Source organism: Anoplophora glabripennis, unplaced genomic scaffold (genome assembly GCF_000390285.2).
Source record: "Anoplophora glabripennis isolate ALB-LARVAE unplaced genomic scaffold, Agla_2.0 scaffold407, whole genome shotgun sequence".
In the NCBI taxonomy this organism is placed as follows: domain Eukaryota; kingdom Metazoa; phylum Arthropoda; class Insecta; order Coleoptera; family Cerambycidae; genus Anoplophora; species Anoplophora glabripennis.
In genome coordinates, this window is record NW_019416501.1 from 58,541 (window position 1) to 77,932 (window position 19,392).

Below are 19,392 nucleotides of genomic sequence, written 5' to 3' on the forward strand. Positions count from 1 at the left end.
TGTTATCCAAATTGTCTCTCTTCAGCTTCCCAACTTGGTTGTATGTGCACACTTATCAGTGTTGCCAGTTAACATTTTAAACCAACTGTATGAAACCGATGCAGTGGCAGACACTGCAACGAAAATAATTTCATAAAATCAAGTATAACTCCGATATATACATTTTTTGTCAATGCAATGTCTATGTTGTTCATCATCATTTCATCAATCATTTGTTACTACTTTTTTTAAAGCACTGTGTTTAGCATGCGAATCTCAGAGTCAACGACTTTTGAAATTGACCTACTTTAAGTAAATTACATAATATAAATCCACCTGATGTGATATAACAGGTGGATAAAAAGGAAGTGAAGAAAAAACACCCACCAAGGGGTGGTCGTCTTGTTTCAAATCAAAATATTAAAACAAAGTATTCTGACTAAAAATATTCCCCGGGCGATTTTTTTTTTAAAATAGTACATTCCTAGATTTATTTTTAGTCGTGTCTCTTAAATATTTACCTACCTTTCCAAACATATATCGCCAACCTATTTCCATTCAGGCTTAAACGATAACAGAACGAGGAATTTAAATTTAAACAGTTTTTTAAAAAGCATGTCATATATTAAGAAATAAGGTACAATATTTACATTAAAAATAATGTTTCATAAATAATCAATATATAATACTTCAGCAATGCAATTTTAAGGATTAAATTATCGTAACTTTTAACAATATGGGGTTTTCAGATACACTTTAATTAAAATCACCGTACAGGGCGTCCCAAATTAACGATAAAAAAATTTAACGTGTAATACTAGTCCAAATAAGATTCCTATAAATCCTTACGTACTTAGGAGCCACAATTATTCTAAATTACACGGGAAAAACGTCATTTTGTATCAAATTTAAAAAATGGCACCCAATGGAACTGAAATTTTCTGAACTTACGTTATTTTTAAAGGAAAATGAATGACATTACATTGTCTACAAGTGCGACCATTGCTTGTTTTTGATGGGATCAGTTCTCAATTTTTCCATTTTTCACTGTGGCAAGAGACGCGTTAACTTCTAAGAATCTACCATATTTAAATTATTTTTGCAATTTTTCAAAAACTCGCCTTTGAAACATATCAAAGATTCGTAGAACTAAAGCATTTCAAATCATAGCAATAACTTAATGAAAAGTTGACCGATAAAACTCAATCTCCACGTTTTAACATCAGTTTCCTCTTGAAAAAAATGTATGTCTTGTTTCCCGCAGCAAATCGTTTTATGATGATTAGTGCTTCCGCCGTTAAATTCGTTTACCCTTAGTTCGGGACACCCCGCGTGAGCCTTAGAAACGAATCTCGAAACAATTGGACATTTTAAAAACTGGACAGTCTTCGTATAGATTTAAGTGTCAGGTTCCATTGAACAAATAGATTTTTTTTTTAATTCGATACTATACAATTATTACATTTTAATAATTAACTTTTCGTAAGTAGTTAATAAAGGGAAAACATACATTTAACAGATACATTTTGCGAGATGCGGGATCGACGCAAAATCTATCTCTAGGAAACACTTATGAAGTGAGAAAGTTTCGACGTCGAGACCGGGCAAACATCGCACGGAAAAATAATCGGAATTCGGCTTCCAAAAATTTATTCTGCTAGTTTTTCCACTCAAACAAAACTAAAACATTTAGGCCTAATTTATATACACTATTGTCGAATTTTGTGATGTATGTCAATCCGATCGCGTACACTTTCAACGTTTGCCCGTTCCCGCCGGATTGCGGGCCTTAAAACCAGAGACAACCTGTTACAGAAGGAAGATATGTCAAAAATTGTAATATATATACTCCTAATAAAACCTAGGGCATCTCCTAGAAAAATAGCTTGAAAAATACTTTTAACAGAATCACATTATACTCCGATACTATCTAACAACTAACCAACCACAGTACACATTTCCATCACATTCTAAAAAAAAAAAATTATTTACACGTTTACAAACCGTTCCCAGAACTCAAACCGTACATAAAATCATCGTGAGTCCCCAACGCAACGCGACGTTTTACTGCAAATGTGGGTCTGAGAAACCACAAAAAACGACTACTAAAACGTTACTAGTTTTTCAACAGATTAAATAAATAATTTTATTTGAAACAATAATAACACTTCGGCTTGGCTTGTCTAGTGGAAAACCGATTCAATTTCTTTTATAGACTGACCGTCTCAGAGTGGGCGTATCTCGACAACACAGTCACGGAGTTATAAATTGTGGATGCGTCTCCATGCTTGGTGCAATGAATTCATTTCGCAAACCTGCAGTGAGTTATTTAGAACGTCTTCCGAGGCATATTTTGCATCAAAAGTTATTCTCAAGTCTAGTTTTTAAATTTCGCTGTTTCAAATGTAGTGGTTTTGATGGAACTTCATTTTTCATATTTAACGAAAAAGCATAAACACCATGACCAGGACATGGGTCTATAATAGAAATATTAAATATGGTGCAGAATTTTTGGTACGATCCTTCTTAAAATTGAAAACTAATTAAGAAAAAGTTAAGAAAAATTACCATCAAAATATATGGCAGGCACATAGAAATGACTAGTGTGTAAAATAATTTGTAGGGCGAAAAGTTTCTTTTTGGAAGTGTGGGTACGTAAATTACCTGCATTGTTTTAATATATTTTGACTAGAATGTTGGTTAGTAAATATCCAATTTTCAATAAAAAGCTTTGAAAAAATAGAATAACGGAAGAAAGTCTGCTCCGCCCTCGATTCCAACCTGGTTCGACTTTGTCAAATACCCTTCCATACAAAGTTATAAAAAGAATCTGGCTAACAAATATAAATTTTTCATGAAAAAACAGTAAATAAAGTAATGTTCCATAAATTAAAAAAATGTTCATCTCAACTTTTGAATAAAAACTGAAAATAGATTTTTTCGGGCAGGTTATTAGCTCAGCGCCACGGACACTTTCATAAAACAGTAATTTTGAATTTTTAAATGAAGTTCTTTTGCTTTAAAATTGTACATAACGACATTACTATCTGTTACTTTTACACCATCGATTTAAAATCGGCATATTGGCAGATCACCCCTTACTTTGGTGACCTTGCTTTAGCTCCTACTATGTATGCAACCATACAAAGGAGAGAGCTAGCAGTCAGGACTAATGAGAATGTTTTTAGTTCTCTCGAGGCAAGCATAAAAAATTCTACATCTTAGCAGCTCTTCAAGAATTAAGTTCGAAATTTGGAAAAATACGTAGCCATTTGTAGAGAACCTATTATTTCTCATTACCGAGATAAAAACCAAAGATTTATTTTGAGGATAATTTTTGTAGTCATCTCACTCACAATTTTAAAGTCAAAACTCCTTTCTACTGCATTAGATGCGAGCCATTTTTACTTTCTCGGAAAGTTACAACCACAAAGATATTGTGTTTTCATCAGATCCTGTACAATTCTATAGACATATCCACATTAAACACAACGAATTTCAGTAAAACCATAAGTGTGTTAACGTTTCGGAGAAAATTTAGGAACCACAGAACAGAACAAGAAAAATCTTCCACTAGACTGCGCCGAAAGAAACATCCCGACGAAATCTATCGATGACCTCACCGATAAACCCGAAACGTCCCACCACCGTCCGCTTATCCCCTCCATTCCCTCGCCTGCGACACTCGTCACGTCCCAATTTGTTAGTTTCATTTGTGAATCGGAATCTTAATAAAGCAACTATAAAAGTTCTCGTTTTTTGTTTAAATTTAGATCTATATTTCCAAAATACTATCTATCTAATCGGAGTCGTCCTCGACGCCCTGGTCGAATCCCGACAGGTCCGCGGACTGCAGGTGGCCCTTCATCAGGGCGTATTCGATCAGGGCCAGGTGACAGAATATGTACTGGTCTGGCATTTGGATGGAGTAAGCTCGTTGGGATCGTATCCGTTCCACGGTGCCGCGGATGTCCGCGGTGCCGACGTCCTCCAGTCTGGAGATGCAGATGTCCAGCGTGCAGAACGTACCTGGAGAAAACGACAAATAGTTTTGTAAATGTATACAGCGTGTGCGGAAAATGGAAACGAAAAATTTTGGGGGCGATTCTACTCATAAAATAATGATAAGTATAAATTTCTGACAGTTTTTTGAAATAGAGTTAACCTAAAAACAATTTTTAATCAGTCAACATTTTGCCATATTTTCAAATTTGAAAATGAAATTGATCATTATCTCTATACTTTCAATTTTTCAAGAATTAAACATAATAATGATAATTAATATTTGAGAAAACATAAGGGAATAACATCCCTTACATTAATTTAAAATCACTCTCATAGGGCAGCTCTCAGCTTTATATTTGATTGTTTTTCTTTTTTTTTTCTGGTAATATTACCAATTTACAACTGTTTACATTTCAAAATAAATAAATGTAACATTTTTTAGTGTTTGTGGGTGGAGATATAACCTACAAAGTATATGTCATATCTTGAATGCCATTGCTACTCAATGCCTACTGGCAAAAAGCAGTACATTGCACCTACTGACAAAGTGACCTACTAATCTGTATGTGATGCTGCTAATGAATAATTTTAGCTATTTACTAGATATTGAGGGTATAATTCAATGTTAGACAGAGTATGTAACTTAAAAAGTAGCCGATCTCCACAAAATCATCACTTAAAAAGTTTTTTAAGGTTGTCTCTAACATTAAATGCATTGTTTTCTTAAAAAACAGTTAATGTTAGTTCAAGACGACCTTATTGTAAGATTTCCGAATGATCTTTGGGATTAAGCTGTGTAAGTTCTTTTGAAAAACTGCAAACAAAAAAGTTATAATCGTTTTTGCAGTCAATAAAGGCCACTGAAGCCTTTTGAAGAATTTTTACGAATAAAAATAGGTAAAAAAATATCTTCATTAAAAATGAAGTAATGGTAAATATTAATCAGAAAAAAGTAAATAATATTAAGTTTGTGTAACTCTGACCGAATTATCGAGAAAGCACCATATAAATATAACATTATTTATTACGAGAATTACACTCTAATTTGCTCACAGTATTTGGATACATTTTGAAACACGCTGTTGTAGACAATAAAAAGTTTCTGACATAAACTATTTATGATGGCGTTATAAAAAAGGGTTCTATTAGTTTCAATAATTAAATCCCATTAAAAGTTTTAAGTTGGATACTTTTTTTTGCCTACATGTGTACATATTAATGTAAATTTACAATTATAACTGCAAATTTACACTTATAAATAAATTAATTAGCAGTGACAATACGCCAACATATTTTTTCATTAATATTCTTGATAAAAATCACTGAAAGTACAAATGGTTTTAATTTTGAAGCACGCCCACGAATTTGGCCCAGATTTATAAAAAAAATAATTCGTATACAAAATTTCCTTTTTTTAATGAAGTCACCTACATCAGTGAAGTTAAATTTTATATTTAAGAACAAAAATTCTAATTTCTGAATGTCAGTTTATCGCTGTCTCTTGATAATTGTAGATTTACGCTTATGAATGTAAAATTACAATTATAATAATACAACCTAAATACAAAATAGAAAAGAATGTAATGTGTATTGAAATTAAGGAATATAGTATTTATTTTAATTGAATTTAAATGTTTTCTTTTTTTAAACAAAAAAAGTGAAGAGCAAAATTTACCTGTCCGACCAATGCCCGCGCTGCAATGTACTACTATAGGAGGACCCCGAGGGTGCCCCGCCCACGTATCACCTAAGGCGTTCACCATGCTCGCCTGTTTCCTCCTGACCCGCTCCAAGAACTCCAACATCGCCTTGGCCGAATGGGGCACCCCGTAGTCCGGCCACGACGTGAACTGCCAATGCGACACTTCCCTACTTTCGTCAGTCTGTAAATATCGATTATATTTAACCCTTTTTACATTTATCAATTTTTCAATTAATAAATCGTTAAAGAAATCATCATAATTTGCAATATCTTACAGCGCCACCTAGTGGTTTGTGAGTTTCGCCATTTCAATAAACTAGAATCAATTCTGCTGTCTCTAATTAATTGAAATTATGAAATTTTTCGCATGTACCAATATTTTTTATCAATTTATTTTGTCAAAAACCGTCAGTTTCAACTAAATGCGAGATACGTACTTTACTATTTGTCAGGTTGATTGTGGTAACGGTGTAGTCCGGTTCGGTTTCCACCGTCACCGTCTTAACCGTGAAGTGACCGTAGGTCGCCTCGCTCCCCACTTCCGGCTCCCAGTACTGGTGACATTTCGGCCTGCCCCTCTCCATCGCCCTGGTGGTCATTACTATAACTAACGTGTGTTGTTCCCATATCATGCGCCAGAAGTCTGGAGTGGTCTTGGGCAGGGGACCTACAGAAAAAAGTTCCTGCTTGAAGTTGGCCGGAAGATCGAATTTACATAAAATTGGCAAACGGGGACACAGGAACAGGTCCGCGAGGTATTCAAAGTTTTTCGTAAAATCACTATGCAAAATTTGTTAACAGACTGATTAGAATAATTGCCCACATCCGCTTATTATTTGGAGTTATTTTAATACAATGACGTTAATATTTGAACAATTATGTAACATGTCCATGAGAAGAATTCATAAAGATTTTGTGAATTAATAATGCAACTTTAATTTGGTAAAATATTACGATTCCTTTATTTTAATAAGATTTTTAATACTACCCGCACAAGGTACAATTAATTTGAATTCTCACGTGTTTTTTAATTATTTTTTTAAAATTATTCATTCAGGGGAAGCAATTAAATTTTTTTTATAACTTTTGCTTGCAAATAACACATTTTAAAAAGTTTCTCATCAAACTGACGTGTAACATTTTATTTTTGGGAGAGTATGTTGTAAACAAGCCGATATGAAATCTCACAGAACAGTTATTATATATTTAGGCCGATATTAATTAGCAGTGATGACATGTTAACATATTTTTTAATTGAATATCCTTGAAAAGATCATTAATAAGGTGTAGACAATGTTTTGAGGTACGCTTTTATCTGGCCCAGAATTAAAAAAAAATTGATCCGTACCCAAAACTTTGCCTTTTAAGGATATTACATAAAAAAACATTAAATTTTATAATTCAGACACAAAATATCTTATTGTAAATTTATGAATATAACTTGGTAAGAATTGTAAATTTATATTTAGAAGAATTTATATTTAAGACTGAAAGTTACAATTCCTGATAATTGTAAAGTTGAGAAAAATGTATAATTATATTTATATACTAACTCATAAATTTACAAATATGCAAATTTAACTAATAAATGTAAATATACAATTATAATAGTGAATTTACAATTGTATTAATTCGAGGTGTTGATATACTGACATTTTTATTGATTATCCTTGAAGAAAAAAAAAATCATTTTGAACCAAACTCTTATTTTGATCTAAAATTTAAAAAATATTGAATCAAATCCAAAATATTGCTGTCTAATGAACATGGTTACAGACAACATTAAATTTTATATCCCAAATTACAAATTACAATTTTTTATTGTAAATTTACGGAAATAACCCGGCGACTGTAAATCTACACTTATATTAGGAGGGCTCTATCACAAATAGCCAGCCAGCAATACATTTTTATAGATTTTATTACACAGTTTGTCTAAATATGAGCATTAGCACAAATAACAGACTTTCCTCTATTCTAACGCAGATTTTCTATAAAATGGAGTTAGTTTGAAACTCAAATTACTTTTTGTTGTAAAGAAATTTGTAATTTGTCGCTTTTCAGCATCGTAAATTACAAATTTCTTTATACCAAAAAGTTATTCGAGTTTCAAACTAAGTTCATTTTATAGAAAATCTGCGTTAAAATGGGGGAAAGTCTGTTATTTGTGCATTAATTCATATTTAGACAAACTGTGTAATAAAATCTATAAAAATGTATTGCTGGTTGCCTATTTACTATAGAGCCCTCTTAACATGACAATGATAAGTTAACATATGTTTCTTTGTCGGATATTCTTAAAAACCAGTATAAGACATTTTAATTTAGAAATACTTATTATGGTCCAGAATTAGAAAATTTGATCCGCATTGAATATGTTTTTTTTATTGAAGTTGTTTTCACAAATGACATTAAATTAAGATTAAAAGTTAAAATTTCTTTTTGTAAATTTAGGCATATAATTTGATAATAATTATAATATTTCCCTTATGAAAACGAAAATTTAAACCTAAGTGTTAATTTACAATTATAATAGTAAATTTACACTTATACTAATTAGCACTGTTGATATGCTAACATTTACGTTGAATACCCTTGATGATAAATCATTAATAATCATTAATTTTGCAGAGCACTTTTAATTTGTTTTAAAATTTAAAAAAATAACATTAAATTTTATGAAAATAAATGATAATTGTAAACTTACAATTATAATTGTAAATTTACACTTACATCAACATGATATGCTAATATATATTTTTTGTTAAATATCCTTGAAAAAATTATTAATGAGTCATAGACACTTGAATTTTGAAACTTTTACTTTAGTACAGAATTAAAAAAAATTGATCCGAAATTGAAAATTTCAATTTTAATGTGTCATATGTGTATATGACATTAAATTTTATATTTAAGATTTAAAATTAAAATTTCTTATTGCAAATTTCTGGATTTAACTTAACAATAATTGTAAATTTACATTTATAATTAAAAATTTACAATTATAAACATAAATTTACAATTACATGTTATATATTTAAGAATGGGAACTACAATTTTTTATAATAAAATTATGGATGTGTCTTGGTAACTGTAAATTTACAGTTTCCACGGCCAACTACTTGCTACACTTTTGCTTTTAAATCAGCCCGAGGCCGTACAAAACCCGCCAGAACTCACCTTGCGTGTTGATGAAGGCGTTCTTCTGCTTGTACCCGTCCACGAAGTTCGCGTGTATATAATCACTGTCCTTATCGTTATCCACCTCCGAGAGGATCACTCTACTATGGTCGTAGCACAGCACGTCGGTGTACCTGTTCTTGGGCAGGTTGTTCTTGGACTTGGCCACGTTGAAGGTGCCGTCGGGCGGCCTCAGCCTGATCTCCGCGTACTCCTGCATGAGTCCCGACCTGCCCCTGTCCCTCACGTAGTCCACCAGCTGCACCATGGTGAGGGCGGCGCCGTCGCCGTGCAACGAGTCGTCGTCGGAGAAGCCGCTGGACGCGCTGCTGGGCGGGTTGAGGTTGGCCTCCTCGGCCCAGCTGTCCACCGCGTTGTTGGAGCCGATGTCGATGTCGTTGGGGGTGCCTATGCGCTTCTGGGGGGACGGCGTCTTGCCATCTGGAACGAGGAATTAAACTTTAGGTTTTCGTCACAACGGCAGAATAAATTATCGATTTTTAAAATATCTCGGGTATTTATATATTTTGAAAATTTTACCTTGGAAATTTTCTTGAACTAGAACCTATAATACTTCATATTCCATATTATAGTTCAATGATGATGTCGTTATTACTAGTTTAGTTACATTATAAGATCAATTAACATGTAATCGTGATTTTAACTATGTAATTTTATATGTAAGTAATTATTGCGAGTGATAATAGTTTACGATAGTTCACATAATTTAGTTAATTTGTCTAAGTATACAATGCAGAGAAAAATTACCAAAAGCACCTTCATCAACTTGAAATATGAAAAAATATACAAACGGATATTTATTTTTAATATGGAAAAGAGAGTAGTAAGTCAAAAAGACATTGTCCAGCACCGCTATGTAACAATATCATACATATCAAAACTTTCATCATTTTACTTTATTTTTTACCTTTTATCATACAGTGTGACAAAAATTGCAAGCCAAAAATGTGTATATAGAATGCAAATACTTCTCGATCAACATTTTCAGTCTGACAATTTTATATGCTCGACTTGAAACAATTCCAGTCACTAAAGGTTGTGACATTCCTACAACTAACTGTAATATGTTAAGACATCTGAAAGACCCACACAGACCTGAAGCAGAGCGTCATAATATAAATACAGTAAGAGAGAGATGTAAAATACAAATCACGTTTTCGATATTCAAAATTATTACTTATTTTCCCCATTAATCGAACACAAAACAGTGCCATATGTTGGTTGCTTGTTTTTGCTAATATTAATATCTGTCCAATTTACCTGCTTGAAGATATTTCAAAGTTTCTGTTAGGGACTTTCATAGTTTTTTTTTCTCTATAATGTTACATCCCTGCAAACTCAAGTTAATGATCTATCATTTAATGACAAATTGAAGGTTAAAGTGAATATTTTATAGTATTTATGCATGTTTTATCCTAAGTGAAGGTTTTTATTAACAAAACTAGTGTTGCTGTTTATTATTTTACACTCAGAAGAGAGACAAATGTTTTTAAAGGTATCTTTCTTTTTTATAAAAAAAAGCAAAAAGTACTAAATTTTACGAAAATCTGAAACATTTCTCGACTTAGTTCCTAAATAGCTAAAATGTTTGACCAAATTATTCGATGATTCATTGAGTACAAATTTAAAGGTCTTACCCATCAGAATGGAACACAAATAAGAAGTTTGCTTCGTACTACGACAATTTTGTTAAATTTTAAACATATGACGGCATTAACCTGACAGATAGTGCAGTATATACAGGATGTCCCAGAATAACATGTACAACGGAAGACCACAGATTCATGGACTCAAAATAGGCAGACTTAGGCTTCACCTATAAGCGAAATCACTTCGTTTGGCCGCTAGGTGGCCTCAAAGTTTGTGAAAATTTTTTGAATCTGCCTATTATGAGTCCACGAATTTATGATCTACCGTTGTACACGTTATTCTGAGACACCCTGCATATGTTTTTCATCATTTTTTGTTTTATTAAGATTAAACTCAAAACAACTCTACAAAATCAAATCTGACTTTTAATACACTTTTTTTATACAAAACATAGAAATTCCAAAGTTACGACAATTTCAAAATATTGGAGCATGACTTAATTCGCAAGTACCGTTCCACGAACACAAAAGGGTACTCACCGTAATGGGGAAGAGGGGATTCCGGTCCCGTGGTGGTCATTGACAGGAGGCAGTGCGACAACCAACCATTATGGTCCAGGATGAGGGAACCCCCCAACTGGGTAGGCAGCGATTCCCGGGGTATGTGGCTGGACAGTTGCGCCACTGACACTGTGTACACCCTCTCCCTTAGTTTCTCTCTCACGAACAACCGCAGGATCTTAAACGGCGCCTTGAACCATAGGGGCGCCGTCACTATGAGCACCTTCTTTAGTTTGGCTGGGTATCCTCCCTGAAACCAAAGAGAAATATCGGTTAATTTTGCTTTTTTAAACTATATACCTTGTTGTTTGTTCTATAAGTAATAATTAGAACTCGGGTTGTTACAGATCCAGATTCAGTTCTTATATTAGTTGCTTACTAGACACTGTTCACAACAATCAGTCAGCTCTTCCATGAATTTTGTTGAGAGTCTGCAAAATCTATTATCGATTGTAGTACAAATTGAATTTTTTTCTTTCTAATTTATTAATTCATCTCCATTAACAATTAAAAGGCATAAATGACTTAATATGCCAAAAGAGAAAGAATAAATAAACTGGAATTATTTCAAATGTGGTTTGATTGCGATTCCAAACATGATAATGAAAAAGTGAAAAGGATTTTGATGATATAAAACTTATTATTTACTGCTTTAATCCCAATGAAAGCAGNCGGGGTATGTGGCTGGACAGTTGCGCCACTGACACTGTGTACACCCTCTCCCTTAGTTTCTCTCTCACGAATAACCGCAGGATCTTAAACGGCGCCTTAAACCATAGGGGCGCCGTCACTATGAGCACCTTCTTTAGTTTGGCTGGGTATCCTCCCTGAAACCAAAGAGAAATATCGGTTAATTTTGATTTTTTTAAACTATATACCTTGTTGGTTGTTCTATAAGTAATAATTAGAGCTTAGGTTGTTACAGATCCAGATTCAGTTCTCATATCAGTAGTTTACTAGACACTGTTCACAACGATCGGTCAGCTCTTCCATGAATTTATTGTGAAAGTCTGCAAAAACTACTGTCGGTTGTAGTATAAATTGAATTTTTTTCTTTCTAATTTATTATCAACTCCATTAACAATTAAAAGGTATAAATGAGTTAATATGGCCAAAGAGAAAAAATAAATAAAATGGAATTATTTAAAATATGGTTTGATTGCGATCCCAAAGGTTACATGATAGTGAAAAGGATTTTGATGGTATACAAGTTATTATTTATTGCTTTAATCCCAATGAAAGCAGCGCTATATACAAATTGCAGAACTAAATGAAGAAATTGGAATCACTTAAGAGTATTGGATTGGATAATTTCACATACTGGCAATACGAGTCTAGGCGCGCGCGCCATTATTCTATGGCTAGAAATTGGTCTCAATGATTTGGGATCGAGGGGGATTATCCCTCTTTATCCTGCCTCATCTCGTGTAGGCCTGGACAGCCTTCGTAGGTGGGCCCCATCCGTCGTCTACCCCGACCGCAAATGCGGCCGGTGTAGGCGCTTTGTGGGACCTCCTTTTGTCCTGGCTGGGCCCCGCCGGCTAGGGCCCTTTCTTCTGGCGCTCTTCTTGCTTCGCCGGCTCGTCTGTGTAAACCCCGGGGGTAGTGTCATGTTTATGTGTGGTATGGTTGGGTAGGGTAGTGCGGCTATGCAGCCTGGGATGCGCTTTGCTAAGGTGGCCCTTAGGCTAGCGCGGGAGGGGAGGGTTAAGGAGGGTATGGGGTGTGTGTGTGTGTGTGTGTGTGTCGTTGTCTTCGTTTCTTGATCCTGGCTGTCTCTGAAACAGAAAAGGTTAGCGGGCAGGGGGGGGGTCATTGGGGTGGTCACCCAGGGTCAAAAAGTTGGTGTCTAGGTCTTTTGTGTTTGTCGGTCACGTCGGGTACGTAGTCAACGGCTTGCCTGAGGAGGGGATTGTCATGTCTAGCGGCTACGTCAAATCGTTTCTCCGCGTTTTGTCTTATTGTCTGTGTAGCGTTTGTGTATTGTAAGTCTCGTAATATGTCAGTGTTTCTTACGTACCAGGGCGCGTCGGTGGCCGTGCGGAGGGCTATGTTTTCCACAGCCTGTAATGACTTTAAGTGGCTTTTTGCCGCGTGACCCCACGCCGTGGAGGCGTAGGTTAGCTGCGGTTGAAGTACCACCTTGATAAGCGTTCGCTTATTCCTTAAACTGAGGGTGTTTCCACCTTTGAGTAAGGGATAGAGCCTAGCCCTGGTGGTCTTCGCTCGCGCCACCGTCTCCACGATGTGCGGTTTCCACGTGAGACGCTGGTCCATCGTCACGCCCAGGTATCGTGTTTGTCGATTCCAGGAGATAGGTTCCTGGGATAGTGTCAGTCTGTCGAGGTTTTGTGGGATTTTTCGTTTGGTAAAAAGGATAGCCGAACTTTTGTTGGGATTAATTTTGACTTTCCACCTGTTGCACCAGGTTTCAAGTTGGTCTAAGGAGTTTTGGAGGAGGGAGACGGAATATCTAGGATCTACGGATTGGGATGTGATTGTCAGGTCGTCGGCGTATAAGTATATGTTGGTGTTGGGGGGATGTGGGATGTCGGAGTTGTAAATGGTGTATAGGTGTGGGGACAGGACGGTGCCCTGGGGGACACCGGCCTCCATGGGACGGGTGAGTCTAGGCGATATTGCGATAAAAGGAAAAGTGTAAAGCAGAATAGAAAAATACCTGGATAGGTACATTTTGAAAAACTTGTGGAAAGGAGTGACCGTTAAACATAATTATTTTTATTATATGTATAATTTATGCCTCAACAACTTCTCATAAAGATCGATCATTCAAATGGAAAAACATATTTTTAAACTAGTTGGTTAATAACAATATTCTGGCCATTTAAATTACCGTTATAAAAATTTAAATTAAATTTTTAAATAAAATAAAACTTTGTCACTTAGGTCATTATTTTAACTTCTGACCAGGTCTAATCTATAAAAAAAAATTTGCTAAACGGTCTAACACATCTAGGTAGTTATACATAATTGTACAATTCTATATTCTATAAATACCTACATAAGTATGTATAGAAAGAATGCTAAGAAAATAAAACTAATATTTCACAAAATTGAGTTTTTTTTAATAATAAATTAGGTTACATTATAAAAAGAAAATATTACGAAATATATATGTGAATATTATGTTAGGAGATGGTAAAAACTTAAGTAATGAGTTAAGTGTTACAAAATAAAACAAAATGATGACTAGGTCAATACAAATCCTTAAGGACATATACTTCTTTATAAATAGCTTTTGAGGAAGCAAATGATAAATTTTGACCTTTTGCTAGTCATCCACATTGAAAAAAGGTAGATTCTTTTCTGCTCTGTTGGTGATTTTCAAATTTCTTGTAACTGTTTTACAATGACAATTTATTCATTAATAAATTGACGAAGTTCTTCATGAATTAATCCACGAATTTATTGGTAAACAGTGTGGTTTTACAATGCTACAGACTTTCTCAAGTTTTTTTGACTTTTTTGACACATGAATCAGTTCTACCAACAAATCAAAGAAGCAAATAAATTTCAAAAATTTCTCCTTTCCACTCATAATTTTAGTGTTACAACAGCGGTACCGTTTTGACACATATTATATAAACATTAGTTTTTGTAAGTAACAAATCAGTAAAAACATTGCAAAACTAGTACGACGACGACGCCACACAATTATTTACATATTATTCCAGTAACAAAACCTCATTACTGATCTGAGGCTGGAAATCTGTTGGGTTGGTACTTCTAAACTTCACGAAGAAATTGACGAAAATTAGAAGAACTAGATGAATAAATTCATGAAGTTATTTTGCAGCAGACTTGGTGCATTACACTTGTCCAATTTATTAATGAAGCGACTTCATGAATTAATTCATCAATAAATTGTCAATGTAAAACAGCTTTTAGTAAAATTGTTTCTTTGCACCTTTACATGCAAAATAAATATATTTTATAAAGAAGTAAATTGGCGAGGTACGCAAAAAGAGTTATCAAAGTTTATATAGGGTGATTGCACCAATTGAGGAACACTCACCAGTAAAGGAACACTCGCCTATATTTTAAGTAATATTAAGGATTCCTTGTGATTTAAAATTTCCGCTTATTTTTTATATATTAGGTTGGTATCTTATTTTCCGTTATGTAAGTTGGTTAGCCTGTAGGTCATGTGAATTTATAACAGTTATCATTTGAAATCTGGGCAAGTTGGTACACCCAAGTCTGACTGCTCAAGAATTAAGAACTTTAAAAGGTGAGCTCTTCTTACTTTTCAGTTATTAGCTTTGGTATTAATTTTAAAGGAANTGTTCACAACAATCAGTCAGCTCTTCCATGAATTTTGTTGAGAGTCTGCAAAATCTATTATCGATTGTAGTACAAATTGAATTTTTTTCTTTCTAATTTATTAATTCATCTCCATTAACAATTAAAAGGCATAAATGACTTAATATGCCAAAAGAGAAAGAATAAATAAACTGGAATTATTTCAAATGTGGTTTGATTGCGATTCCAAACATGATAATGAAAAAGTGAAAAGGATTTTGATGATATAAAACTTATTATTTACTGCTTTAATCCCAATGAAAGCAGCACTACACAAATTGCAAAGCTTAACGAAGAAATTGGAATAACTTAAGAGTATTGGATTGGATAATTTTACACATACTGGGAATACAGGTCCAGTCAGTATTGGGATAAAAAAAAAAGTGTAAAGCAGGATAAAAAAAACTACTGGATACATTTTGAAAAACTTGTGGAAAGGAGTGACCGTTAACCATAATTATTTTTATTATACAATTTGTGCCTCAACAACTTCTCATAAAGATCGATCATTCAAATGGAAAATTTTTTTTTTAAACTAGTTGGTTAATAACAATATTCTGGCCATTTAAATTACTGTTAGTTAAGTTATTGATAATGTCCAAAAATTTATTAATCGTCTTGGCTACTGTCAGGCAGCCAACGGTGCACAATTTGAACATTTAATTTAGTCGATTTTTACATAATCATTATCATTTTCAGTATTGTGAAAATTAAATTTATAATTTATTTTCTTGAAATTTTTGTTATGTAACACCATAATTTTTCATGATCTGTGTATGTAGAATGACACGCTCTTTCAAATGGCATGGTAAAAATTGGGGGGTTGCTATTTAAAAAAATTGTCGATGACGTCATATCTCGAACAACGATGACGTCACAAATATGTGTCGGTTGTCAAAAAGTGCCTTTTTTAAATGCAAAATGGACGTGCCAGGGGATTTTTTCGAAAACTTCTCAATTTAAAAAATAATGAATTTATTCGTTACTTTTCGAAAGCACTGTATAAATATTAGTTTTTGTAACAAATCAGTAAAAACATTGCAAAAATGCAAAACTAGTACGACGCCACACAATTATTTACATATTATTATTCCAGTAACATAACCTCATTACTGATCTGAGGCTGGAAATCTGTTGGGTTGGTACTTCTAAACTTCACGAAGAAATTGACGAAAATAGAAGAACTAGACGAATAAATTCATGAATCATGAAGTTATTTGACAGCAGACTTGGTGCATTACATTTGTCCAATTTATTGATGAAGCGACTTCATGAATTAATTCATTAATAAATTGTCAATGTAAAACAGATTTTAATAAAATTGTTTCTTTGTACCTTTACATGCAAAATAAATATATTTTATAAAGAAGTAAATTGTCGAAGTACGCAAAAAGAGTCATCAAAGTTTATATAAGCCTAATTCTTAATTATTACAATATTAGTTAAACATCTAATTATCTTTCAAAAACCACTAATTATCTTTCAAACATTTTCAAAACAACAGGTAAATGTGTTATTTTATGACATTACACATCACCTACTCATGATACAAGCATGTAATACCTAACAATCGGAATAATAACTCATTATCGACACATTGTGATCTCTTTTGAGGGTTCGATGCCATGTTTTTGTCATAGAACTTAATTAGACTTGCACATAAGATTTTCCATTAAAACTTGTATCTATATTTACACTAATTTACTTGCTATCGATTATTAATACAAACACCTGTTAGAATCATGTTAAAATTATAAATTTATTTTAATGTTCTAAGAGTACGGTTGGTAACAGCCCTCTAGTGGTAGAGATACGTTGGCATTACTTGTCAGTAGTAGCACAGATAAAATAGCTATAGCCACAGACCGCTACTGGAATAGGCCGGCAGTTTTAAATTTCCGAATTGCCGGTAGAGTACACCACCAGCAGAATTTTAGGAAGAATCAAATGCAGCGGCCCGCATACCTACCCCTATCCTAGCAACATATAAACAAGACTTTGGTAATGTTGCCAGGCGTACTTATGGATTTCTTTTGTACACTTTCTTATCAATATCTGTTTTTTGCGTTACTGTATTTACTTAAATGTATGATGTAGGTATAGATAGAAATGTTTTTAAAGAATCAACTATGATATACATAGAATATCTATGTAGTTTCATATGATATTCTTACAATTAAGTTATTTAATCATAATTTCGTTAATTAGCTACCTACTATTTTCATTTTTTGATATTGAAATACGGCAGAAAATATATTTCCAAACAAACAAAATTCGTAATAATATTTTAAACCGCTTGTAATATAATTTTTTTAATATTTGATGATGACGATAAATTTATTTAATATACAAGGTTGGTTATTAGTACGTCGCGGAATGTAGGTACAGTTTTTTTTTGTATTTTGACATCCACTTAAGGTTTAATAATTAAAGATAGAAAGAAACTTTAAATACAAATGTACGACTTTTCCTTTATTTCATTTGACATCAAAATTTGCTGGAATAAAATATATATGTATAAAATAAAATAAATCATTAAAAAAAATTAAAATTCATCCTTATGAAAATAACAAACAACGCTTTTTATAACTAACCTTTACAACAACATAAGGAGAATACCTACAAACGAAATAACATTAAAATACCTACAATTTTTACAAATCAATATGCAAGTGATTGTGATAATACAGTTGAAAATATGTTTTAATTTACTATTAATTGCTTCAAAAACAAATTCAAAATTATCAAGCATTTCGTCCTGTATTTTTTTTTCAATACTTGTAAATTTTCAGGTAAAAAAAATATGTCTAAAGGACTGACAATGAGATCGGGGCTGTTTTCTGGCCACCTAAGGTTAGAAAATAATTTAAAAAATCTCCCCACTACTCTGGTTCTGATTGTCCGTTCTGCATTGAATGGAAACGGTCCGAAGTCAGTATGTCGAAAAACAAAAAAGTTAGTTAGTTAAAAATTGCAACAGCAGTAGCGAACGCATTATCTTATCTCTGTATTGATTGATGATTTGTTGTTTTTTTTTNTGAATTATACAAAAATGAATTTGGCTTAAATGTTCCTTAACTGGTGCAATCACCCTAAGCCTAATTCTTAATTATTACAATATTAGTTAAACATCTAATTATCTTTCAAAAACCACTAATTATCTTTCAAACATTTTCAAAACAACAGGTAAATGTGTTATTTTATGACATTACACATCACCTACTCATGATACAAGCATAGAATACCTAACAATCGGAATAATAATTCATTATCGACACATTGTGATCTCTTTTGAGGGTTCGATGCCATGTTTTTGTCATAGAACTTAATTAGACTTGCACATAAGATTTTCCATTAAAACTTATATCTTATATCTATATTTACACTAATTTACTTGCTATCGATTATTAATACATAGAATCATGTTAAAATTATAAATTTATTTTAATGTTCTAAGACTAAGAGTACGGTTGGTAACAGCCTTCTAGTGGTAGAGATACGTTGGTATTACTTGTCAGTAGTAGTATGGTGATGGTGTATTACGTTAGTTACGAAAGTACGTTTGTATGCGTTTATGAAAATAAAACAGTTTAAAAAGTAGCGTACGTTTATTAACAATAAGAAAAACGAGGATACCGATTAACATACTATTACATTTTTTTTAATTAAGATGTTACTGTTTTATTTGGATATTCATACATAGTGACTCGACACATAAACTATGTCTGAACCGAACTCTGTCGAGAAAGTGTTTTCACTTTTACATATTTGTTTGTGAATTAGTAGTTCATAGCCCTTTTCTCATGATTTCGGAATCATAACGTGTTACGATCCGATGGAAACCAATCAGATTGCTAGATTTCGGATCGTAACGCGTTATGATTCCGAAATCATGAGTAAAAGAAAACAGCACATATTCACTAATAGACCAAGTCCGGTTCTGTCAGAAGCCGCATGTCCCCGAACTAGCAATAATACACCGGCCTTTCACAAACACACATGTTTAAGGAGATTAGCAAATGAACAGCGCTG

At 33.2% G+C, this 19,392-nt stretch overlaps 1 protein-coding gene across 1 annotated transcript in view; it reads right to left on the minus strand.

Annotated features, from left to right (window-relative positions):
- Positions 1-883: 883 nt before the first annotated feature.
- The window catches only part of LOC108910012 (tyrosine-protein phosphatase non-receptor type 9), a 143,409-nt gene continuing 124,900 nt past the window's right edge, over positions 884-19,392 (minus strand). The window contains exons 4-9 of the mRNA XM_018714499.1: positions 11,718-11,864; positions 11,017-11,140; positions 8,867-9,307; positions 6,124-6,353; positions 5,660-5,867; positions 884-4,008 (exon numbers count right to left, since the gene is read on the minus strand). Of these exons, the coding sequence (XP_018570015.1) occupies positions 3,779-4,008; positions 5,660-5,867; positions 6,124-6,353; positions 8,867-9,307; positions 11,017-11,140; positions 11,718-11,864 (1,380 nt within the window). The 3' untranslated portion in view covers positions 884-3,778. The remainder of the gene's footprint in view (positions 4,009-5,659; positions 5,868-6,123; positions 6,354-8,866; positions 9,308-11,016; positions 11,141-11,717; positions 11,865-19,392) is intronic.